Source organism: Taeniopygia guttata, chromosome 7 (genome assembly GCF_048771995.1).
Source record: "Taeniopygia guttata chromosome 7, bTaeGut7.mat, whole genome shotgun sequence".
Taxonomy (NCBI): domain Eukaryota; kingdom Metazoa; phylum Chordata; class Aves; order Passeriformes; family Estrildidae; genus Taeniopygia; species Taeniopygia guttata.
Window position 1 is genome coordinate 32,916,164 of NC_133032.1, and position 24,957 is coordinate 32,941,120.

General features: G+C 36.6%; 1 protein-coding gene across 4 annotated transcripts; it reads left to right on the forward strand.

Moving 5' to 3' along the window:
* The first annotated feature begins 1,447 nt into the window (after positions 1 to 1,447).
* On the forward strand, positions 1,448 to 23,141 carry ACMSD (aminocarboxymuconate semialdehyde decarboxylase). Of its 4 annotated transcripts, none has more exons than XM_002197911.6 (10): positions 1,448 to 1,585; positions 4,801 to 4,845; positions 7,470 to 7,566; positions 11,335 to 11,384; positions 12,664 to 12,900; positions 14,963 to 15,056; positions 16,633 to 16,728; positions 17,197 to 17,369; positions 22,667 to 22,765; positions 22,981 to 23,141. In XM_002197911.6, the coding sequence occupies exons 1-10, from the start codon at positions 1,529 to 1,531 to the stop codon at positions 23,041 to 23,043; spliced, it is 1,011 nt and encodes a 336-aa protein (XP_002197947.4). In that variant the 5' UTR covers positions 1,448 to 1,528; the 3' UTR covers positions 23,044 to 23,141. The 4 variants fall into 4 exon arrangements, with proteins under 4 accessions (XP_002197947.4, XP_030133932.3, XP_030133934.3 ...); XM_030278070.4 differs by lacking the exon at positions 1,448 to 1,585 and adding an exon at positions 4,437 to 4,667; XM_030278072.4 differs by lacking the exon at positions 7,470 to 7,566 and having other exon boundaries at positions 1,479 to 1,585.
* The last annotated feature ends 1,816 nt before the right edge of the window (positions 23,142 to 24,957 follow it).

The following is a 24,957-nucleotide window of genomic DNA, read 5'->3' on the forward strand; positions in this document are numbered from 1 at the left end:
AGGGCTCACTCTAAGTGTTTGCCTCCCAGCTGTGGATTCAGGATGCAGAGCTCCCAGAGCTGAATTAATATTTCTTTCTTCTGACAGCTGCAGTCCATGAAGGAACACTGCTGTCACCAGGCTGACACTGCAGTGCCACACCACACAGCGTGGCTGTCACACCTGGCAGCCTGGTCATGAAGAGATTGAGTTTGGTTTTGAGACAGAAATAATTGCTATTTTCAATCCCAGGGTTTTGATCTGTTAAAGCAAATTGTTGGCTTTTAGGGAACATTTAGGGAATATTTAGGGAATACTTTTCCAAAACTGCTGCTTCTTATTTTTTTGGAACATTCAGTCTTCAGTGACCTCTTGCTGCAGAGAAGTAAAAGATCAACCAACCAACCAACCAACCCTGTCACAAGAAGTTGACATGAAAAATAACTCCTGTGAAAGTTACCTGACCAAATCAAAAGCAGACTTACTTAATGAGTGAACAAGTAGGGAAATACAAGAGTCTGGGGTTTTTTTCAAGACCAAATCAAATAGACAAGTCAGGAAAATGATAAAATAAAATGGGCCAATATGCTTATTTTTCAAGATGCTTGATTTCAAGTTGCAAGATTCACAACAGTGTTTGGGGGAAAAAATGAGCATTTTGTACTAAAAAAACTTATCAGGGAATGGTTAACAAACACATGAGGATGTTGTTGTGTGAGTAACATATACTGAAATAAAACTACAGGGGGAATAAATTACAGACAAAAATATGGCACAAATAAAGAGCAAGGGTATCTTAAGCAAAGTGTAATTCTAAATTGAGTAAAGGGCAAAAGATGAGATGTAGTTTCACAGGAAATCTGAAATAGCTCCAGTTAAGCTTAACTTAGGATGCAGAAGCTGTTATATTTGAAATACATCTATGTATTACTGTATAATTGAGGCATCTTGAGAGGCTGTAAGCACCATTATGCAGTAGCTTGTGTAAATATCCTGAGTGAACCAATGATGAGGAGGGGGAATATAAAATGCAGAGTGTAGATTTACCTAAAATTCAGTATTTTGGAGGGGCTTTAATATAACTTTAAAGAAAATGCAAGAGAAAAATAGAGAATAGATGAGGATGTCTGACTCTTCCAAGGGTATATTATATGCACTGCACTCTACAAATAATTTCACAACCTAAGAGGCAGAAAGGAAGAAATTCAAGTCAGCATGCTTGATACATTTATACTAACTCAATTTTATTGAATTATTTTTGTCATTTTAGAACCTGTGTAAAATAAATCCCTTCATAGGGCCGATATAAACAAGTATTTTCCCTTTGCCCTCAGGACTTCCTGCTCAAACTCTTTGTTCTTTTGGAGAGCCACTCCTCTGGAATGAGGCTCTCTGGTTGGCCACTGTATCCCATTCTCCTGATAGGAGAGCAGGTGGATCTGGACAGCAGCCAAAGTGAATAACCTGTGACCCAGGGACAGCAGGGATAGCAGCACTCACACACAAAACATTAGCATTGAAGGAGTATTTCTCCTCTGGCACTTCAAAAATGAAAATTGATATTCATAGCCACATTCTACCTAAGGAATGGCCTGACCTGAAAAAGGTAATAAGAGTTTAGATATTCAGTGCCTTATGTGATCAACGACCATTTCTACCAATGTGATTTTTGAAAGAAGAATGAAGGAAGGGTTCTGGGGTAAATATCTCTAGGTTTTTGTCTAATTTGGGATTTTTTTCCTACTGTAAAATATTTATATTGCACTGCTTTGAAAAGCAAGAGTCCAGTCAGAATGGGATGTAAAACTGAGCTCTGTTCCCCATTTTTTATTTATATTGACGCAATTCTTAAAGTTTTCCTTGAGTTTTTTGAGGCACAAAATTTTTGGATAATAAGGTATAAATTCCACTTTCTTCATAAAAAATAGAGCTGTTCTGTTCCATTCCTAAATGGTATTCACTTTTGTTTTAAATAAAATAAATAATCAAATATTAGACAAAATTAATGTCAAAAATAAGACAAATTCATCCACATCATTATACCCACAGGCATGAAATCATTAACGTCAGTGGGAGTGGGGTCACTCTAAGTACAGTTAATTGATGATGACAATTTTACTAATATCTGTTATTTTTTCAGTTACTGGAAAGAATTAGCCTGTTGTATTTAAAATAGAAAATCTCAGTTGTCAAAACACTGAAGCTATAAGTGAATTTCTGTTATCTTCTTCTTGTTTTTGTTGTTCTTGTTGTTGCTATTGTTGTATTCTTGTCTACAATATGTTTCATGTTCCTGTGAAATGTATTTTAGAATGAAGAATGTCATTTAGGTTTCGATGTAATCAATCTGAAGGGACTCCATAACTATTAGTTCTGGGTTTCTGTGATTTTAAGCAGTCCAGTTTCAGTAAATATTAGAGAGAGAGCAGCTGGGAAATGTAAATAGCATATTAGAAGAAAAAGTAATGAGAAAACCTGGCATTGAAAACATACATAGGATTATTTCTTCATTAGTTGTGAAAAATAACATCATTACGCATAAAACCTCCTGGAAAAGAATGTTTTTTTCCTTGTTTAGATAGGAAGGCTTTTATAAATATCTATTTGAACACCCTATTTGTAATAAAAACAGCTCCTGATGAAAAACATATACACTGGATGATGTAGGTGAGGATACAGATACTTTTAGAATAATTAGGTCTGTTTTAAATGGATAGGAGTTTAAATAGCTGTCCTAGAAAGACAAGTTGCTTTTGCACGTTCCAGATTTTGTTGTCTTTGTGCAAAAACTTCATAAAAACACCTATAAAATTAATTCTGATGTTATATAGGTTGGGTTTTTTTTAATTAAATATTTTTGTCTGTCACTTTTGGACACAAAGTAAGTACACAAACACTTGGTAAGTTCAAAGGCCAAAAAGGAGAGCGTTTTATTCAAGCATCTGATATTTATAGAATTCCAGAGGTGACCGTGGATTGGAGGATGGAATTACCACCTCTCCAGCCACACTGGTCAAATCAACAGTCCATCAATTCTCTCCTCTCACAAAGAAGAATGCAAACCAATCATTATTTACATGAACTGTGCATGAGAACTCCAGTGGAAATACGTAAACAGATCAGAAGGCTGAAGAAGTTTTATGAGAACTTTAAGACTTTCAAAAGAACTATAAAACAAAACACTTTTAAAAATCAGGGCAACATTTGTCTGTAAGCACTTTAAACAGACAATCAATTCACTGAGATAAAAAGACCCCAATTCCTTGATGTACATCAAGACTAAATTCACTAATGTTAGACACTGTGGGCCAGAATTGCATTTCTTTAAACAGAGATAAAGAGGCAAATACCAAATTTTTAAAATTTAATTTCCACCTGCTAGGTTTTTTCCCTCTGTTCTGAGCAATTCAATGGTTTATTAATGGGTTCAGCATAGAAAACAACTCTCAGAATTCCCTGGAGTCCTCTGGAAATTCAAGCCATTAACACAGATCATGCAAAGAAAACCAATGAGGCATCTTAACATGCACACATTTATTTAGTGCTAAACTTCTCTCTCTTGTTTCCAGTTTTGTAAATACTGGACCATCAAACTAGAAAATTTTATTGTCAAGATATTGATTTAACAGCTTAGGAAAATATCACAAGTATAGAAAAATAACAGAAAAAGCAGATATGGACTGTCAATACCTACAACTAATACCTGAGGGGAAGAAGGAATAAAATAAGTTCAAAGTCAGACCAGTGAGTTTATCTGTTGCCTATGGGCTCCTTCAGTACCCCTTTCAGATACTTGTTTTCTGCTCAGCTTACAATTGCAATTATAATGGATCTAGTTTAGAGTTCTCTTTAGTTGTCACTTATTAAATTTTTCCAAATTTTCAGTATTTTTATATGTGTATAAACCCACAAATGCATAAATTTAAATGAAATCTACATAGTTGCGTAGTTAAACAGAGCACACAGCCTCTGTGATTGCATCTCTGGCTAAGGTCAGGAGGTTTGGCTCTTCACACCCACATTAGGAAAGCTCACATTGGCACTAAGTGATGATTTGGTATCACGGGAAATTCAGGACTGTGTCCAAATTGTTGACACTTCAGCAAAACAAATGCTTGCTCTTGCTTAGTCTCATTTTTTGGAGAAATAGGAATCATGAGCATTGCTTTCACTCAGGGATTTCAAGAGTTCACAACTTTCTAGTTGATAATTTATGAAAGTAAAAGGAAATCAGCACCTTATGTAGGTTTTGCGTTTTTTGCATAAACAATTCTGAATCTCTCTGAAAGAATCAACGAGCATCTAAGCTTTCCCTTTTTAGCTTCTCTTCCCTGTTTAAATATTAATAGACAAGAGGCTGACCTTCACTCCTGCTGCTGAGTCATGGAAGCTGAAAAGAGGAATCAATGCATCTTTGTGCTAATGATTAACTGGTCACAGATTGGAAATTCGTCAGCTCAATTTTCACACTGCCAGATGCTTAATTTAATATTTTCAGTGTCAGAATTATTTCAGTTAGAACCTCAATGTAGTAAGCAACTTGAAGCATTTTTAAAGCAGTTGTTTAAAAATGTTGTTGAACGGGAAACTACAATTCCAGCTTTACAAACACCGTTAGTCCAGTCCAGCTACACTTCGGCACTTCTGGTGAAGTCAGTGGGGCTACTCTGGCTCAAAGCTGAGCATATGTAAGTGTTTCTTCTGAATGAAGTATTTTTGTAAGAACTTAATTATTATTATTGTTATTATTACAGTTATTGTTATTATTATTACTACTGCAGAGAGCTAACTAGCCCTGGGTTTCTCTTCTTTCCTCCACAGAGATATGGATATGGTGGATGGGTACAGCTGGATCATCACTGCAAGGTTTGGGCTGTTTGGTGCTCAGAGCTGATCTTGTGTCATCATCAGGAATAGAAACTCTCAGGAGATCTGTTGAGAAGCAAAATGGCAATAAGATTGGCTCTGTCTTTGATACAGATTTCTCTAGAGGTCTACTCCTATCAGGCTAAGTCCTAATATACCTCAGCAAAACATTTTGCCTGAAAGATGAAACTCACACTCCCTTGTATGAACCAGCATCCATTCTTCTTTATCATCTCATTTTAACCCTTGGAATGGATAACTCTGAGAAAATTTTTCCAAGAAGATAGGTCAGACTAAAGCAGATTACATGCAGATTTGGGTTGAGTTAGATGCAGTCATCTGTATGAGAAGCTAACCCAAAAGGAACTAATATTTTAATAAACAAGAACAAGCCACCTGGGGAACCAGTGTGTGGATGGCACAGCTTTTGGGATACTTGGCAGCTGCAGGAAGGAGACAGGGATTGGACACATTTCTGGTGATTTTGTTACAGGTCTGATGCTAAAATTCTGTGCTAAAAATAGTTTGCAGAGGAACTTTGTGGCAAGTCAATAATGGCCTTACATGCTCCACTGAGAATTCCATCCGGCCTACTTCTGTCTGGAAATTCTGCATGACAACAAGTGCATGGCAAAATAAAATCCTCTTCAGACATGTGGAACTGGGGATGTTAACTCCTATGATTTAAAGAAACCCCAAAGGCCTCCCATTCCATTCTCTGAAGAAGCACCAGGGTCAAACTGGAAGAAAATAATCACGTGCATATTTTAAAAGTGCAATTCGGGATGTGACTGAGTAGTTTAGTGAGGGGAGAATTTTAAATGTAGTTTGATGAACCAAATCAGCCTGCAGGACTTAATTTTTAAATGTATCTCTCTTAATTTCCACATACATTAATCAAAACAAATATTAGATAATTTTAAGATGGGATGGAGTAGAGAAGTGTAGAATAGAATGGAACAAGTCCATGTGATCTGTTCATATGTGATGAAGTGCTCGGTTCTAATCTGCATTTTTCTTACACCCCAAATATTTTTTTGTTTATTGGACAACCTGTATCAATGCACTAAGCTTTTCTTAATGTATTTGAGTGTATAGCTACAGTAAACCTTTCCATCAGGTTGGAAAACCAGTTTTGCAAGAACCTGAAGTATTACATCAGGGGATCAGGACCCTGTAGTTGTAAAATTTCAAGTAATTTTCACAACCTGTGATACAGCTAACAAGTAACTTGACAGGTTGCCAAGGCAGCACACTTAGATTTGCTGAGGATGGCTTTAAAATATTCATTAGGACAGTATATTTGTGAATGATGTATGAAGTTAGTAACAAATTCAAGGTTAAGGACAGTTTGAGTTCTCAGAAGTGGGGGACAGAACCCCCCTGGCTGAGCACACTAGTAGTAAATATTCAGATTTAACAAATCCTTTTCTTTAGAAAAATTGACAGGACCATAAATAAGACCAATTTTGTGAGGAAAAATAAAGTGGCCTTTGGAGAGAGAGAGAAATCCCTTTCTGGGAGGGCCCAAAGACTGCCTTGCCCTCAGCTCCTGTTTAGTGGGAAGGTGGAGGAATAGCTGCTGGGTTTTCTTGTGTGGCTTTCAGCTTTTCCCTGCAGATGGAGAGTGTTCTCTGCCCGGTACCTCTGCTGCATGACTGCACTGACCCACCCCACGTGCCCAGCACCAGGGGATCCTCTGACTTTCCATTTAGCCCTGCAGTAGATTAAAACAACCAAGAAATACTCAGGGCTTGCAGGTGTGGGTGAATTGTACCTCATCCCTTTGTGTGAGCAGAAATCCCGTTGTGTCTGTAGCAGCTGGTGGGCACCCCTAATTCTAACAGACAATTTGCTTAATGTGGTGGCACTTTCTCTCTTGGAACAATTCACAAATCAACCAAATATGACATTTCAAAAGTTTCCATGCTGATAAAGGAACAGTATTAAATTTCATGACTGTGATAACATTTTGAACTTCCTGTGTCTGGAAATTGGTGGCATATGAGAAAGGTTTTGCACTAATTCAGGTCATGGGTTTATACTGTGTATAAGTTTTGTTTGAGATTTTTTTTCCAAATTCTTCAATATTTTTTTTCTTCCCAAGGAGAAAATGTAATCTGAAGACAACACAATAGGTCTCCTTTTGTCTCAGTATCACTGGTGATAAGAAATCACTGGACTGAAATTAACTGTGTTGCACAATTATTTCTGTATTTACTGGAATCATTGTGATGCTATTGACTTTAAAAGAACACACACATACCCAAAGGGAAAATTTAGCACAGATTTAATTAGAGCATTGTTTTGAGGTCAAAATTTGGTCTGAGGATAAACTTGGATTAAGGTACCTGGTATCTTTTCCAAATAAATATAGAGTGATGTACCTTGCAAAAGGAAGGGAATTTTTTTATTATTCTGAAGAATTAAATCTGAACTACAGATTACTGTTTTATTCATATCTATTTTAAAAATAATTTCTGTTTAAAAATACCTACTGAATAGAAATAAAAGATCAAAATTTTGCCACTGAATTTCTGTAAGGAGCACAATATATCAAGAGACTATAAATTAGCAGGTCCTACTTTGTCACATTTATAATATATGAAAATGTCATTTCACAGGGACAGGCAAAGATGATGAAGGATGGAAAGGTTTTTAGAGTTATTCAAGAGAACTGCTGGGATCCAGAAGTACGGATTAAAGAGATGGACCAGTCAGGTACCTCCACAAAGGAACTCAAATCATTGTGCTTCATTTAGAATAACAACTTCTCTGTCAGTCCATCTGAAAGTGTTCAACAATATAAAAAAAAAAGGTTTAGCATACTAATTACTTGGTTTAAATCTGTTGAAAGTAATTGGAAACTGATATTCATACTCAGAAGGAATCTGTACCCATAACTTTCCTCATTCTCAGAAATTTATTCCCCGCACTAGAACTTATTAATTTTGGTGGGATTTAAGATACCAAGGAACTCACTGACAAAAGTAAGGATGAGTGACCCTGGACTTGAAATGTCACCATACATTCCAGTTAAAACATGACTCACAAAGGAGGAGGAAGGCCTTTCATTTTTGTTCCAAATATTAACAATTTTTTTTTTTTACACATAGGATTTATTGTATGTCTGTTTCCTTTTCTAATACCTTTTTTCTGTTTAGCCCTGTTGCGGCCTCATTCTGTGTTTTTACTGTAGGACTCTGAGCCTAGAGAACTGGTACAATTACTTTGTCAGAAACGGTTTTCCTTATTTCGAAATTTACCCAGATGCCAAATTTACAAATTTATTTTCTATCGTGTTATATGTTAACCATTAAATAAGGTTGGTAAGATGGGAGGCTGAGGATGAGGGAAGGAATTTCTAGGCTGATAAATTATTTTTGCTAGTTCTTATTAACACTGTAAATCCAAGTTACTCTTGTTAGAGAAATATTATGTTACTAAAGATTATTTTTTCTTAGATTGAGGCCTGAAAAATTCTTATACCAATTTCCCAGTAGACACAACCTGAATATCTTCAACTTTTCATAAGGAACAAACACCTGATTTGCTTAAAAGAGCAGATATTGTACAAGTAGCATCTTTATGATTATTGCTTCCTCCTCTCAGGCCTTATCACCCTTGACAAGCAGATGAGAGAGGTTGTAGCAAGTGGAGAGTTGGTCTCTTCTCCAAGATGACAAATAATAAACAAGAAGAAACTGCCTGAAATTGCATCAGGGAAGGTTTAGATTGGATATTAGCAAAAATTTCTTCACTAGAAGTGTTGTCAAGCCCTAGAACAGCCCTGGTGTAGTCTCCATCCCTGGAGGGATTTAAAGGATGTGTAGATGTGGTGCTTGGGGACATGGTTCAGTGGTGGGCTTGGCAGAACTGGATTCATGGTTGGTATCAATGATCTTAGAGATATTTTCCAACCTAAATTACTTTGTGATTCTGTGTTAGGAGATAGCCTGGGTTATTTTTCCAAGGGAGGTTTAGTGCAACACATAACATAGGCTAGCTTGGGAACTCACCAGGTAGTGGGAAATTTATGTAAACACAATTTAGACAATTTTCATCTACTTCATTTTCACCCTGGAAAAGCAGTATTTGAAACTATAACCATTAAACATTTAATAGGAATGCCAGAAAGACTGCAAACTCTGAAATATGCTGCCTTGTCACAGAATCATAGAATCATGCCTTGACTATACTGGAATATTTCTCTGAGTTAGCTCAGAGATTTTGGGGATTACCAAATCACTCAACTACACAGTGGATCATAAATAGCCTTTGGGCATCTTTCTCTTTCAGATATTTCCCTCAGCACTAATGGCAAGTTTCTAAAAAACAGTTCTGCCCCCTATATTTGTTGTAAACGGAGGGAAAACACAGGAGGATTTGTTTTCCAAATTTTTGCAGCAGCTCTCCAGAAAATAAAATGTATCATGAAAGCAGCATCACAAGATTCCTTCGTGGACTAAACAATGCTCGCTTGGTTAAAAAATTATCTAAACCTGTATGTTACAGCACCATCTGGTGACTTGTGGCCTAAAAATGTCCCTTTTTATTACAGCACTCCAGACATACAGGCATTAGTCAATTAATTATGTAGCGGGAGGGAAAAAGGCCTTAGTGTTTTTCATTCTTTCATCTTTCAGCTAATGATAAAGACTGTGGACCACATTTATTCCTTTTCAGTTTAGAAAGCTGTAACTACTTAGTTCAAAGACTGCTTTCTCTTACACAGGCTGAGATAGATCATACCCAAAATTTAACCTCCAAACATGGCATAATATTGGGACAAGGATACAAGGAGTCTCCCAGCTGAACAAAATTAAAATCAGTCACTTAAAAGTATTTTTTACTCTGAGGGATAACTTAGAGTTTGGTTGCTAAAAGGCTCTGTTTGTGCAATGCCCAAGAAATCTTGCCAATATTAAGAAATAGTCTCCAGTGGACCAAAGAGACTCAATTAGTTCTCCCAACCATATGTCCTAGGTTTAATTGATGTGCATACTTCTGTCTTGATCCACTCAATAAAGCAAGCTATCCATGTAACTCAATAAAACACGCTGTAAAAGTAATTAATATCACAGTTCCGTGACATAAATCATCACAATTTTTTTTGAGGAAATATATCAGTTCATCCTAACTTCCTTTCCTTGTTATTTTCTCCTTTGTAAAACCCTCTGAAGAGGGTAAAAAAGTAGAGGCTTTTCTGTGCTGATTCTTCTTCCTAAAGCTAATGTCTAGGAACAGTCAGCTTGGAAACCTTAAGGTTTATGTTAAATTTGCTCAGAAGTGTAAGAATGGATTGAAAGCAGATACAATGGTTATTTTTGAAAACATGGAGAATGTTCTCAACAGACTAATCAAGTGTCCATATTGGTGGATGATCTAACTTAGATATTTCAGTATTTATGTAATTTTGCAGACCTAATCCTTACCCCTAAACCATTGCTGCTTTATATAATATTAATCAGATCTTGTAGCAATCTGAGTCAGCTTCTTCTCTTGTTTCCTACTTAAACTTCTGTGGAGGAGGATAAATCATTTTAATCATTCAAATATTTTGGCAAGTCATTTAGAGTTCTCCTAGAGTTCATTTCCCTGGAGTTTCTTTCTACCATCTTTTGTTCTAGTAGTTTTACTACTAACAACCAAGTTAAATTTTTTAAAGCATGACAAGATATGTGCAAAAATATTAAAAACAAACCTAAAAAAGCACCAAAACAATTTTGCATGTAGCTATTTTGTGAAGTCCTAATTACACTTTATTGTTTATTTTGTTTGTCTGCCAGGTTTGTTGTTTTCACTCCTGTAACCTGTCACCCACAATATTATAATACAGATTTGTGTTTGAGTAGAAACAAAACAACATGGGCTTAATTCTTTTTATTTTTAACATCAAAGTTACTTCTGAAAACAGGCAGATTTTTTTATATTTACAACCTCAGTAGTCCAGGCAAAAGATGAATGAAACCTATCACAATATGGCTTTAGGAACACTTAGGAAAACATTGTTTAACAACTATTGTTAATATAATGCTATTTATCTTTGGGCTAATTCATTTATTTATTTATTATATATGACAAATTCACCCCAAAGTAAACTTGAGTTATATTCTGTTGGTTTAATGTCAGTTTCATTCATGTGAGAGTAATACTAAATTGCTATTTTAATTGTTTGTACATGTGCATACTAACTCCTAAAATCAAAAACCCTAATTTCACAAATTAGCTAGTATGACTATGGTAGTGTTTTTTCTTTCTACTTAGCAAAAATATACAAATTCTAATAAATTGATACACGATGAGTTTTATTGCCATGATCCTTAATTTTTTTAAAAATCATTTCTCTATGTCACTGTTAAATCAGTTTTGTTATCATTAAAGCTTTTACATTCTGCCTCTCAAACCAAAGTACTTTCTTATTTGTAACATTTTATCAAAAACAGACAACAAAAAAGGAAGCACTAATATTTGCTTTTTCTTACTCAGGAGTCACCGTCCAAGTCCTGTCCACAGTCCCTGTAATGTTCAGCTACTGGGTAGGTTCCAACTCACATATTTTGTAATTCATAAGTAGCAACATTTTTAAAATACAAAAGCATCTTCCTACAAATTGAAGCAGTCACTAGAATTGCTCTGCTGAAAATGAAAAGGCAAGAAAGGAGTGCAGGTATGAGAAGATGTCTGCAGGATGTGCTGGCATAGCTCCACACCAGAGCACACACAGAGAGAGAAGATAAAACAGCAACTGAATTTCTTCTGGGGGCCTTATGGGGCAGCTGGAAATTGAGAGAAAGCATCCAACATTAATCCATGGTTAGCAGGTAGACATATATGTACACATTCCATGAAAGCTAGACATCAATTAGTACTTTCTCAGGGGAAAAAAAAATAGACATAAAGGATATATTTGTGGCCTTGTCCCACTTCCTTTTAAATGTGGCATGGGACTCATTAACCTGGAATGCTTTGAATCTTAAAATTCAGGAGCAAATTTAAGTTCCTATGTTCCTCACATGATGATCTTGAGTGCTTCAAAGAAATAAGATAAAGCACAGCAAAATGCTGTTCTAAATACATTCTGAATGTGACTATTTAGCAATATGAATAGGTCAGGATGCTTATATGTAAATGGATTTGTGCATTTAGAATCAGTGTTAAGCCCACATATAAGAAATAGCACTGATATTCAGAATTTCTAGTTAGTAACATCTCTTCAAAATTTTATTTTTGTATCTAAGAGAATATTTTCCATTAAATATGTATTAGGGGAAAAAAAAAACCCAGAGATTGATTGCATGGATATTGCACTTCCTTATTAGAATCATGGATGCTATTTCCTTCTAAATGTTAGAGAAGTTTGCTCCAGCTTTCTCTGTAGAATTCGCATGTTCCAGCATCTCCCATTTCTTATTTTTATTTCTCCTGCTCCAGTAATAGGAGAGTAAATATTCATTGCTATGTATAAAAATTGTATACTGAGGTTTTTGCATGGGGATAAAAAAAAACAGGGGACTGCTTTACACAAAAGACCAGGTACTTATGTGCATCAGCAACCTGGGCTTTATTACACTCATCCTGAGCAGTAAAGGCAACAGCAGTTGATAAAATATTCAAGAGAAAAAGCAGAACTGCACCCAGAGGTTTTAAAGTGAGGCAGAATTTAGCCCCACTGGTTTCCAGTTATTCAGAACTGTAAAGCAAATTTGGATTCAAACCCTGCCAGTTGTTTGCAATGACATTTATCCAGTAACTTTCAAAGGTGATAACATTTGAGAACTATATTTAAATATACTGCTATGCTTCCTATCTTACCAGGCCAAACCCCAGGATACTTTAGATCTTGCCCAGATATTAAATAATGACTTAGCTGCTACAGTAAAGAAGTACCCCAAGAGGTTTATTGGGCTGGGCACGTTACCTCTGCAAGCTCCAGAGCTGGCTGTGAAGGAAATGCATCGCTGTGTGAATGAACTTGGATTTCCTGGAGTGCAGATTGGATCTCATGTCAATGACTGGGACCTGAATGCCCCAGAGCTGTACCATGTTTATGCTGTGAGTAGCTGTTGCTTTCCTTCTTTGGGGGAATTCTGTGATATAGAAATCTGTCTAAAAATATCTTGAAGCACATTGAGTTGTCATTTCAGCCTTCTAATCTGCTTAGTGATCAGAGAGACTCAGCTTTAATTGTACATCATAATTCTTTATAAGATATTATGGCAATGATACAACATATTCTGAAACATATTTTATAATAATGAATAACAAATTTTGTTGTATTATATGAGTTCTCACCGTGGATCTGCCTTCTTGATTTGTGAGGATAAGTGCAACATCAATAAAGCACTTCTGCACTGTTTGCATTTGAGTTCAAGTTACTGTATCCAGTCCTACTGAAATAGCTGATAAACCCCCCTAAGATTATCAGAGATACCTATAGCACCAAAGTACCACACGGAACTATGTAAACAGGACCAAAGTTTCCAAACTGAATGTACTGATTATCAAATTAATTAATAGATAGTATTTCTTAAATAGCCTGAGGTCCAGATAAGGGTGGTCATTTGTCTAAATTAGGGGTTTAATCAATGTCCATTCTGAATCTGTTTCTCAAGTTATTAGAGCTCTCAGCCTGGAATTGATCCACAGAGGTTGTTTTGCAGGATGCTCAATTTATTCAAAAACTCTGTTGGTGCAGCATCTGGACTACTTGTTTTTATGGCTATATCCAGTCAGATATCAACCTCTGCTCTTGGAGATACCCACATTTATGGAATCACAGCGTGGCTGAGGTTGGGAGGGGCCTCTGGGGTCACCTGGACCAACCCCCTGCTCTAGCAGGGCCACCTACAGCCAGATCCCAGGCTTTTAAATATCTCCAAGGATGGAAACTCCACAATCCCTCTGGACAACCTGAAATTTCCTGATCTCCACTGAACCCTTTCTTCTAGGGGACAAACAGTCCCAATTCTCTCATCATTTCCTCACAGGAGAGATGAACTCTCTCCAGTAACTACATGTCTCTGCTGCTGAGATCCCTCTCTTGTTCTGGGATCTCTCTGTATACTGTACATCCTTCAGCTTATGTTTCACACATATAGGAAAGTAACCCCTTTCATTTTTAGAAACATCTCTGGATAATACAGATTATGAAATTAAGCCATATTGGATAATGAACTTTGCCAAACTACCAGGCCAGTTATTGAATTGATATTTTTAGTTTACAAATGTAGATGGCAATTATTCTCCACAATCCAAAAGTTGCAGCTTTTATTTATGCATGTATGGGTAAATAAACCCAAATTTTTCAAATGTGTGATAATCTCCTTAGCAACAAGAACATGTCCAGAAATACATCTGACAAAACGAGCTGTTAAATCCTGGTTAAGCATATGAATGACTCTGATGACTGTGTATTCAAATTTTAGCATACAGTTGAGTTACAGTCAGAGTCAGCATCCAACACTAGTCTTCTGTTTTCCTTTCCAATTATGTCAGTAGTTTTGGAAAAATTACCATGCTTGAGTAGAGATGGATTATTGATCAGAATATAGCCAGATTTTGAACTCTGAGGAAGGATTAGGAATATTTTTAATTTTTTTTAAAACCAGGCAGAGGGCCAAAGGGGACAAATGGAGTGCAACTCAATGAAAATTTCTGAATGCAGCTGGAACAATGCTGCAAAACCATCTTCAAATTATTTGATAGGACAATATGGGAATTCATTCTCATATTGGAATTCATTACATATGTGTAATGAAGCCAAAAGAATGTTTTCTTGAACTGATGTTATACTACAGGATGGCTGAAAAGCATAGCTGGAAAAAGCATTTTTATACTGCATTATTCTGAGAAACACTTGGTTCACCAAAGAGATGTTATCATCTATGCTTCCAGTTCTGTAGTCACAGGAAGAACTGTGAAACTGAGTGGAGACTTCAGAATATGGCTCAGAGGAGTAAATATAGCCAACAATATAGCTTATAGCTGTGGGCCTATTTTCATCACTAGTACTACTGCTCAGTACAGATTTGCAGGTCATTGAAAAGCCTGACTAAGATCTAAGATGCATTTTGCTATGATTAGTCAAGATTCAGACTTTTTCTTTTTGCTGCAGGCTGCTGAGAAATTAAATTGCTGTCTCTTTGTGCATCCCTGGGACATGCCTACAGATGGGAGGATGTCCAAATATTGGTTTCCCTGGCTAATAGGTAAGTATATATTTACTTTGCTTAACCTACATTTATGAACTGGATTATGTCCAGGAGATTGCTGCCAAGTAAAGTACAAGTACGGAGAAAATTACATAATTTTTCTGTCAAACTTTCTTTTTTTTTTACATCTAATATTATGATTAAGTCTGTTGTGTAAACTCAGCAGTCATTTCTTTCTAAGCTTGTTTAGCTTTTCTTTTAAATACTTCAAATTAAAATTACTCAGACTAGCAACAGAATATAATATTCTCTTGCCCTAAATACAAGGAGCAGATAACAAGGAAGAAGTGAATAATCTCAGAAACTGGCTCCTCAAAAATGACAGGAGTAAATGAAAAAATAAGCAAAACCAAACATTATTTCCTAGAATTTCTTGGGTTATTTCTTAGAAACAGGTTCATCAGAGAGGAAATAAATCTAACTTTACATCAGCTGTAGCTGAAACAAGATGTACTGTGAAAGTTGTCAGTAGGTATGGGATATTATCTGATTACTGTTTTTTCCCCCCCATTTGATAGGTAAATCATACCATTGAATAACAGGAGGAGGGTTATTGTGCTACCCAGAAATGTTTAGACCTAATGCTGCCCTCATGTATTTTGTTCTGTGTTGGTTTGTTTTGCATGGCTTTGCACTGCCACCGGTTCTGAAAAACATACACAGCATACATATCATACACATTATACTTGGAAAATCTTGCTGTCCCAGTCACCAGTGCATTATTTTGAAAATTTATCAGTTAGTCTTAATCAGATCAGGCTCAACAACACAGATTTAATAAGAAAATAAAATTATTGCATTTACTTAACAAAGTGTAAATAGAATGTTTTCATACTAAGCCTAATAATGCTTTGCATCTGAGTGTATGGTAAAACATTAATAAAAATAACCTTTTGAGCTGGGTAGGTGTTTTTTCCCCCATAAATGAGGGGAACTCAGTTCCTGATTTCAAGCTGGATGTCTGAAGTTGGGTGTTTAAAATGGCATGATATTCTAAATATGTTGGGTGTGATCAGAAGCTGAGGTCTGCTGTAGGAATATAAATTCCTATTCTCTTCCTAACTGGGCATCCAGCTCAGCCAGGAGCAAAGAGAAAGACAGGTAAATTCTAAAGTGTAGGATCTGGCATCATATGGTAACCAAACCCCAAATCTGTGTTGGACTATCCACTAATGCATCCACTCCACTTTCCACACAAACCCACAAGCAGAGGTGAGAAGACACCCTGGCATCTTCCAGACTTGTCTCTGAGCAAGGATAGTGGGAATCAGACCTGTACAGGGTATCTCAGGACATACCCAACCCATCATCTGTCCTAGTGGTATGGAGCAAAAACTGGGCTTAGAATTCAGAACACTTTCACTTCCAGGCCTGTATCTTCATTTCAGTTAATTAGAGCTCAACTCTGTGTCCCTCCAGTAGAAATAATGCATGACCTTTGGCAGCTGCCCTGCAACTATTACTTTTTCAGTTGACTCAAGGCTAATGGAAGAAAATTTAAATAACATTTAAAAATCAAATAGGAATTTTAAAACATAAAGCTCTTATACAATTATGATGTTGTTCTTCTTAGGCATGCCAACAGAAACAACCGTGGCCATTTGCTCCATGATTATGGGAGGAATTTTTGAAAAATTCCCTAAGCTGAAAGTTTGCTTTGCACATGGAGGTGAGTAGTGTACCACATGAAACTCCTGTTCTTTGGCTGAGCATGGTACAGTTGTATTTTCTGGTATCTCACCTAATGGGGTCACCATGTGAAGCCTGCCACCAGCACTGTCACCCCACAGAAGACAGTCTGAAATATCAGCTGCTTTTATGATCACTCTCTAGCCTGCAGGGCTTGAACTGGTACAACAGTTAGGGGAAAACAAAAGGGAAGGGGAGGCAGCAGGTGGTTTAAGGAAAGGGAAGAGGAAGCAGCAGGAGGAATCTGGGCATCACAGTAGTGAAGAAGTGAGAAAAATGGAGAAAGAAGCTAATGAAGGTAAAGGAATAAAAAAACCACTGGTGCAAAGCTCTTTCTTTCTAAATAGCTGACAGGAGAACTTATGGATCTTTGATGATAAGGTGGCTTTCTCCCTTTTTTTCACATATTTTCAGATTATTGAAAGTTATTAAAAATTTCTTCTTGCAGGTGGAGCTTTTCCATACACAGTGGGTCGAATCTCCCATGGATTCAACGTGCGCCCTGATTTGTGTGCCATGGATAATAAGGTGGATCCAAGAAAATACCTTGGCTCATTTTACACAGACAGTCTTGTCCACGACCATGGGGCACTAAGGCTGCTAACAAGTGTAATAGGAGAGGTGAGTTTTAGAGCTTCCAAAAGTGGGTGAGTAATTCCTCAGTTAATTTTCCAGAAAATGGCGAAAGGTGAAGAGAAGAAGAAATCAGGAAGAAGATAATGTCACCCAGTGAAATAAATTTATGGGCTTCTGCCATGTTAATAATGCTTGTACCATATGGATTTATTAAAATGGTGGGTTTAATCCAGGAAATCATGAACTTTCAACCTTAGCTCCATCCTTCTCTGAGCTTGTTCAGGATGGGACTTCAAGCAAAGAATACTTCCGTTTGGAATCTGGTTTTCTAATGGCTTAATTTTCAAATTCAAGTGCATGCTTGAAAAAATCAAATTGTATTTCCACCTGGGAAGTTATATGCAGAATAAAAATCAGTAATAAAGAAAGCTTTTGTGAGTACCTCAGAGAGACAATTAAACATTATGGGTTTGCAGAAGTATTTTAGTTGTTTGTAAAGAAATCTTTGTAGTTTAGCAAACAATTTAAATGAGGTACAGCATGGGACAGAAAAATCTTAAAGCATTCAAATAATCCTTTCTCATTTAGTAAATGCTCAGAAAAAGTTTGAAGATGGCATTCCTCATGCCAGCTTCCAATGGATCGCTGCAAATCAACAAGATACCTATCTTTGTGCCTTGATCTCTGCACCTCACAGTGTCTGCAGCCAGAGGCAGATACCTCCCAGATGTCAAATCAGAGATGCAAGCTCTGACAGGGATTTTCTTGTCTCAACAGCTGCAGTCCTGTTTTCTGTACATCAGTGTCTAGACTCACATGGTTGGTGTCAACAGGGCCTCCTGTATGACCAAAGTTCACAAACACCACTCAGCTGACTGGGGCTTTTTTCCACAAAAAAGAATCTGTTGATTTCCCATTTCTAATAGTCTGAACAGGTTACTGCAATAAATCTGCTCTAGAACTGGTACAGAAGTGACTTGGCTAGGCCAGGCAAAAATAGCAATGCAGCACTATTGCTTTCTTTATTGCAGTACTCTGAGCTCAGGTATCACACTTTAAAATCTGAGGGTTTTCAGTTCATACTGCACCTGAGGTCTGTAGCTTTGTGACTGGAGTTCTGCCTGCAGCTCCCCTGCAGGACTTGTGCCTTTTAGGAAAACTTGGCATTTGAAGATTCATGGAAAATCCATGTGACAGCACAACTACAGCTTGAAACAATAGTAGGGAAACTTTTGTAACATGTATATCTTTGTACAATACAGTAACAGTAACACTGCAGCTCTAAGGAGTGGACACATTTTCTGGTTAAACCACGCTGAACCAAAAATAGATTTATTGAAGGAGCCCCATAAAATGTGCAAAAAATATGCCATGGAACCTATTTGCATTAGAAACAAATAAGATAAAACCCAGGTCAATTTACTCAAAAAAAAAAAAAATCTGGAATAAGCTGTTAGTACTGGAAAGTTCTGATAACATCAGTGGGTGTTGACTAAGGTGGCATTTGCCATCTCTGTGCCAGAGATTAAGTTTAGGCACCAGATAGGTTACTAATAAAATTCTAGGGCTCCCGCCCAATACTGATTTCTTTTATTTTCTGTTGCCAACCTCTAAATAGCAAACAAATCATGGTCCACAGCCCAGTAGTTTTTGAGATGTATTATCTTTTGAATCTAACTGTATCTTAAAGCAAGTGGCTTTAAGGTGTTTTCTTACAATAGACGTTAAAAATTTTATTCTGTGTGATGTGCACATCTGTTCTACAAGGCACCCAAAGATTTATGGAGTAACAGTTCAACACTTGCCTCTGTTACCTCCTTTTCTGAGAAATCTCCCCAAATCCAGACCATGTTCATTCTAAGTATATTTTCATTGTACATGCAGTTCTAGTACACAAGGATGAGTCTAGCTCTTGAATTTTAAATTGCCAGTGCAAGGAGAAAAGATCACTCACTTGTTTCTTTTTATCCATTTTAAAATGTTGGAAGGTGTTTTGCCATTGTTAGAAAGACTTTGGTAAATTAGCAGCTGTATGACTCAGGCTGGCTGAGACCACAGATTCTTTTTGTGATCTGAATCTGTTAAGCTGAACTGTAGATGTCAAGAGCAAAGCAGGAGGGAAAGTACAACAGGATGCGGAATCCATTGCTGAAGAATTGAAGTTTTGTTTCTGTCTGAACTTGTAGCACACAGGTCTTGGGGCACTTCTGCTTTAGAGTCAGAAGTTTTGCATCTCAAGGCTCTTCTAAACTATTGTTGTTGTGGGAAAGCTGCTGTCTTTGTACCACACTTTAATTTCTCTACTTTTCATCCTAAGAAGCTACACATAGACTCTGGTCCTTAACTGTAATTAGTCTTTGCAACTGTAATTTTCAGGAGAGAGAGATTATGGATTGTAATTTGATAATCTAAAAGTCACTCAGCATTAGCCTCTCTGGTGTCTTATTTATTTTGTCAACAGACTATTAAAATTAAGAGTCTTAACACAATAAATTTAGTCAGCATAGTACCCAGGATGTTGATGTCTAATTCTCCTCTGAGTATTTTGAGCTAAAACAATGTGACATCAGGAGCAATCTCAGTGCTGAAAAGTCATGAGTCAGACACCAAAACCATGTTTTTTACACTCAGGAGAACTTTCTTTCTCTTTTCAATAGCCTAAGGCATCTTGTCCTTGAAAACAAAAACGTTCACATCACTATTTCAAACTTTACAACCATGAAGATTAAAAAGTTCCCTCTTTTTCTAAGGAAAGTTGACATTCTCACATAACACCCTTCCATGAATCAAATACTTAAAGAAACACGAAATATCTCAGCGCTTTCTGTGCAGACGTGTGTTGGCAGAGTAACACATATAAGATTAATAAATGCTGGGCTAAAAACAATGTGATGGACTCTTGAGGCTGACACGGTAACTTTGTGAGCTGGAGGTTTGAAATAGGCCAGGTCTCCAGAGAACAGCTCAGAGCTGTGCAGGAAGGGATCAGCGTGAGAGAAGATGTGCTGGACATGGCTTTGGGTCCCTGGGGAGCAGGCACTGCCTGGCACCAGCGTGTGGTGTGCTGGCCTTGAGCTGATCAAAGTTAAAATCCACTGACAGCTGTGATGAGTCGTGTCCATTTAATCTCCTCCCTTCTTAGTTTGGGGTGCAGGTTAATTGGGGATGGAAGCAGAAATACACACTCCTGAGAAAGAATCTTGTAAGAGTGCAGAATCGCTGCAGTCCTTTGCTCCCCCCATGACGTGGTAGCATGAGGTGAATACAAATAAACACAAAATCCCCAGTGTTGCTGGCTATAAAAAGTGAAGTACTGGGTTGACATGGGATTAAATGATTCAGTGCATCTCTGCAAAAACTTCCCCATGGTGATTCCTCCAGAGTCATCATCCAAAGGCAAAGCATTCTCTGGCCAGAAGCTGGAGCTGAACTGACCACAGTGTTCTGGACTTTTCTTCAAGTGCATCATGGCAGTAGGAAAAAAGGCGAAATTCAAGGCAAATACAATTTTTCCTTATGTAAGAGGATGAAGTCATGCTTAAAGCTTTCTGAGATTCATTTTCAGATGTAGGTCCTTATTATTGTGAAAAAATTTGTGCTGAGTAGCAGGGTCCACTGAGGTTAATCATTAGCCCCATGTACCTCTCTAATAGGAGAGATGTGCTAATTAAGGAAATGACCTCCAAGTCTTCGAGGGAAAATTGACTTTGTTGATATGGTTTGGAAGAATATAACAGTACTTCCCTTATGCTAGGAGCATTATTCATCTGCAGAGACTTCACAGCACTCCTCTGAAGCTGTTTGCTAAAGACAGGTATAGGAACCCCCATTTTATAGATGGGTACAAAACTGAAGCTGGTTTAGTATGTAGGAGATGTAAACAAGAATATACAAACCTTTCTGTCTTACATGACCTTCCCTAGTAAACAGATGGACAAATTCTATGTTTCCTTCTCTTTTACTTAAAAACCTACTTTCTTTCATAAACCTGTATGTTTTTTGGTATGGTTTCTTTTATAGTTAGTTTTTTTTTATCATAAAATACATGACATTTGTTTTTCTTGTCTGAATAAAGCATCTTGGTATTTAATATTATTAATAAAAGAATAGATTTAGCTGCTTCAAATACACACATCCAAATCTATTTTGTATAGTCTATGCTCAGAACTGGATTTAGTAGACAGAGGGTGTAAATTTTCCTATGTTAATCTTACGTTAATTCTTCTATAATAAATGAGAACACAGGACAGAACACAGGAGAGAACAATAGAATGTGTCTCTTCTGTTAAGATTTTGGGCAAAGATTTGTGTAGGTTCTTTCAGAGACTTTTGGGTGACATCTAGTGGAGATTAAGAATTTTTTTTTTAATCATTTGACAAAAAGAAAAATAAACCATTTCAGAAAATAACTGAATGGTGGTTTTTTTTCACCCTATTTCAGCATTGGACTCCGGTAACAGAGTTCAAACATTATAACAAGTGTCCAAAATTCATAAATTTGATTTCAAATCCATGAGACATTTCAAAACATATATTTTTAATAAAAACTCTGTTTTTTTCATATACTCCCGTCTGTAGGAGATGAAGTGTAAAGGAAAACACTTTTGATAAAATCAAGAGAGTTGGCAGTATGCCCTCTCCAAGGCTGATAAAATGGGGAAATTCCATTCCAGAGAGAAAATGAACTTGTAACAATGTGGTCCTATTGAGGATCTGCTCATTTCTTTTCATCTCTGATAACAAGGGATGTTGCACACAGATTTTTATTGAATTTTCTTCTCACTGACTTACTTTCAGAAACAAATCATATTATGTCACCCATATTTTCAGCTACATGTTTCAAACCCACAGTTAATATCCAGTCCCAGCCAAAGACAGTGACATTTTAAAAAAGCTGCAGACTTCCAGAAATATATGAAATTTTGTAAATGAGGTTTAGGTTTTGTTATCTCAAGTTGAATACCAGTTAAATTAAATACTTTTTTCAACTTTATGTATTTGTAGTATTTTTACACTGTATCATGTTTTCAGTAGTACCCCATTGCCATTATTACATCTTTTAAAGTAGCACAGAGAAGATAGTTTTTATTGCTTTGTATTACTTGTTGCACATTCTTCTCACCCATTGATAATTTTAAATTTGTGTAGATGTATTTGGCCAAAAATTTCAAATTCAGGACTGCTAATCCAACCATCTTTCCTGAATTTTGTGGAGAACTTCCTGAGATTTGTTTAAAATATAATATTAATGTTACTATAATATTTTACATATTAATATCCATATTATTTAAACTCTATTGTTAAATGTTACTACAAAATGTACACATCTTTTTTATTACCAGGACAAAGTTATTTTGGGGACAGATTACCCTTTTCCACTTGGGGAACTGGAACCTGGAAAATTGATTGATTCAATGGATGATTTTGACTATAAACTGAAGGTATGATTTTTTACCTTTGAATTTTCCCTCCTTTTTAAGTCTCTGTTCAAGACATGAGATAAACCACTGAAAAATCAGTATAGTACACTGATTTCTGCAATGAGTGGAAGAGACCCTTCAGTCTCTTTGCAGCAGCTCCTTTTAAAGCACAAGTAAAAGCATTTGAGTTAAATATGAGCTAAGCACAAACATATCTATGTGTTTTGTTTTTACAGGATAAACTCAAGGCTGGAAATGCTCTGGAATTTTTGGGTCTTAGCAGAAAACAATTTGAATAATGATGAAGTACTAAGGTGGCTAAACCTTGGAAATAATAGTCTTGCATTTATATTGGTACGTGCAATTGTGCTCATGAAAAATAAAATTGCCAATTATCTGACAGTTTCCTGTTATTTCCAAAGCAAAAGCAAGGTTACTAGAAATGAGTATGCACAGGTATTGCCTGAGGATTTAGGCTGTTTTTAAACAATTCTGAAATCCCCACTTTCATAATAAAGGAGAGATTTCATCTTTTGCAGTTTTAAGAATCTCTGAATTATAATCAATGCCAAGTTATTAGGACTTGATTCCCAAGAAGGAAAGAGCAGAGAAAATGATGTACTCACTACACTTCTTTGTTATGACAGCCAAACAGAATTTGAAAGAATATTAAAACAGAATTTAAACAATGTTGATGCCCAATAAAAGGCAACATTTGCTTTTATCCACTGGTGGAAAATGCAGCCCACCACACTCAGCTCAGCACTGCAGGTGCACTCGTGCTTTGTCAATGTTGTGACAGGATGGAAAAGGTCTGTGTGGGGACTTTACATATTAGCTGCCACCTACAGCACTGGGAACTTACTCATCAGAAACAATTTGAACAATATGGTTGTAGGTGCAGAAGTAATGTATTTGTGTGGGTAATAGTTGGTGTGTCACTGTCACAATAAATACTAGTGTTTGGCAACAACATGGGTTAATGTTCTATTCCTTACAAAATGCTCCCTAAAAGTAAGGCTGAATAGTTTAAATGTTGAAGCGCTAATGCTCTCCCTAGCTTGAGTTCTGCTGTAGGAATGGAAAGGTGGTTTGCTTTATAGACTATTGATTGAAGCAGGTTTTCATTATTATCCAGTGAGTGCACAGGCATCCTCCTCCCAGGGGAACTGTGCAGCAGTCAGAAAAACACGGATTAGCATTTAGTCTTTGTTCTTGGGGAACACTGGCTGGCTATGTGTGGTGTCACTATTCCTCTGCTCAGTCTTGGAACATTCCAGGCAAAATAGAATTAGACAGAAGTGGTTTTTAGTTCTGGCCATAGCTGTCACACGCTGAACCTGAAGGATGCTGAACATCAGCAGTTCCTGCTGATCCCAGCCTTACCTCCGTTGGACAACAAAGAAAGCTCCGTCCTTCTTTACAGTGCCCAACCCACCCCCAAAAAAGAAAAAAAAAAAAAAAAAGGCTTGTGAAGTAGTTGGAGCTGAATTAGTCAGCAGCTCAGAGATTTACAATATCATTTTTTTATGGAAAAGAAGAGCGAGAAAATAGCCTTAACAATATTTCTTGTCCTCAGGTTCACAAGACTACTGTTGACCTTTATTTAAATATTCATATACAGGCATTGAGTTTTCAACATGTATGATTTTTCAACCAGATTGTTTTAATTAAATTTCAAAGTCAAAAGGCAATTTCATTCTCATATTTCCCTTCAGTATACATGATTCTCACAGATGTTTAAATGGTTTTAAGAGGAAAATACATTATGATTCTTACAATACATTTTAATTGGATTAATTATTCAATATTTTATGAATGAAACCTGTTAAGTTAATGAAAATGCAATGTCACATCTTTGGAGACCAAGGTCTGGAACCTCTCCAATAGCAAGAACAGTATTTAATTACTTTAACCTGTGACTAAATGGGTGATTGCAGTACCCTGCATAGGAGTTAATTAATGTGCATACCCTGCATAAATCATATTCATTATGCACCGTCATTATTTAATGATATTCTACCTATTCTTGATATGTTAAGATTTTTTAGGCAGAGATATATATATAATCTTCCCTCCATCTTTTCATTTCATTAACGAAGCTAATGTAAAATTCTAATTGCAGCCAGATGAGAACATTCTTAATAATCCTCCACCAATTACTGCAGGAATAAAGAATCTAAGTTGAACACCCAAACTCCATGAGTTTTACA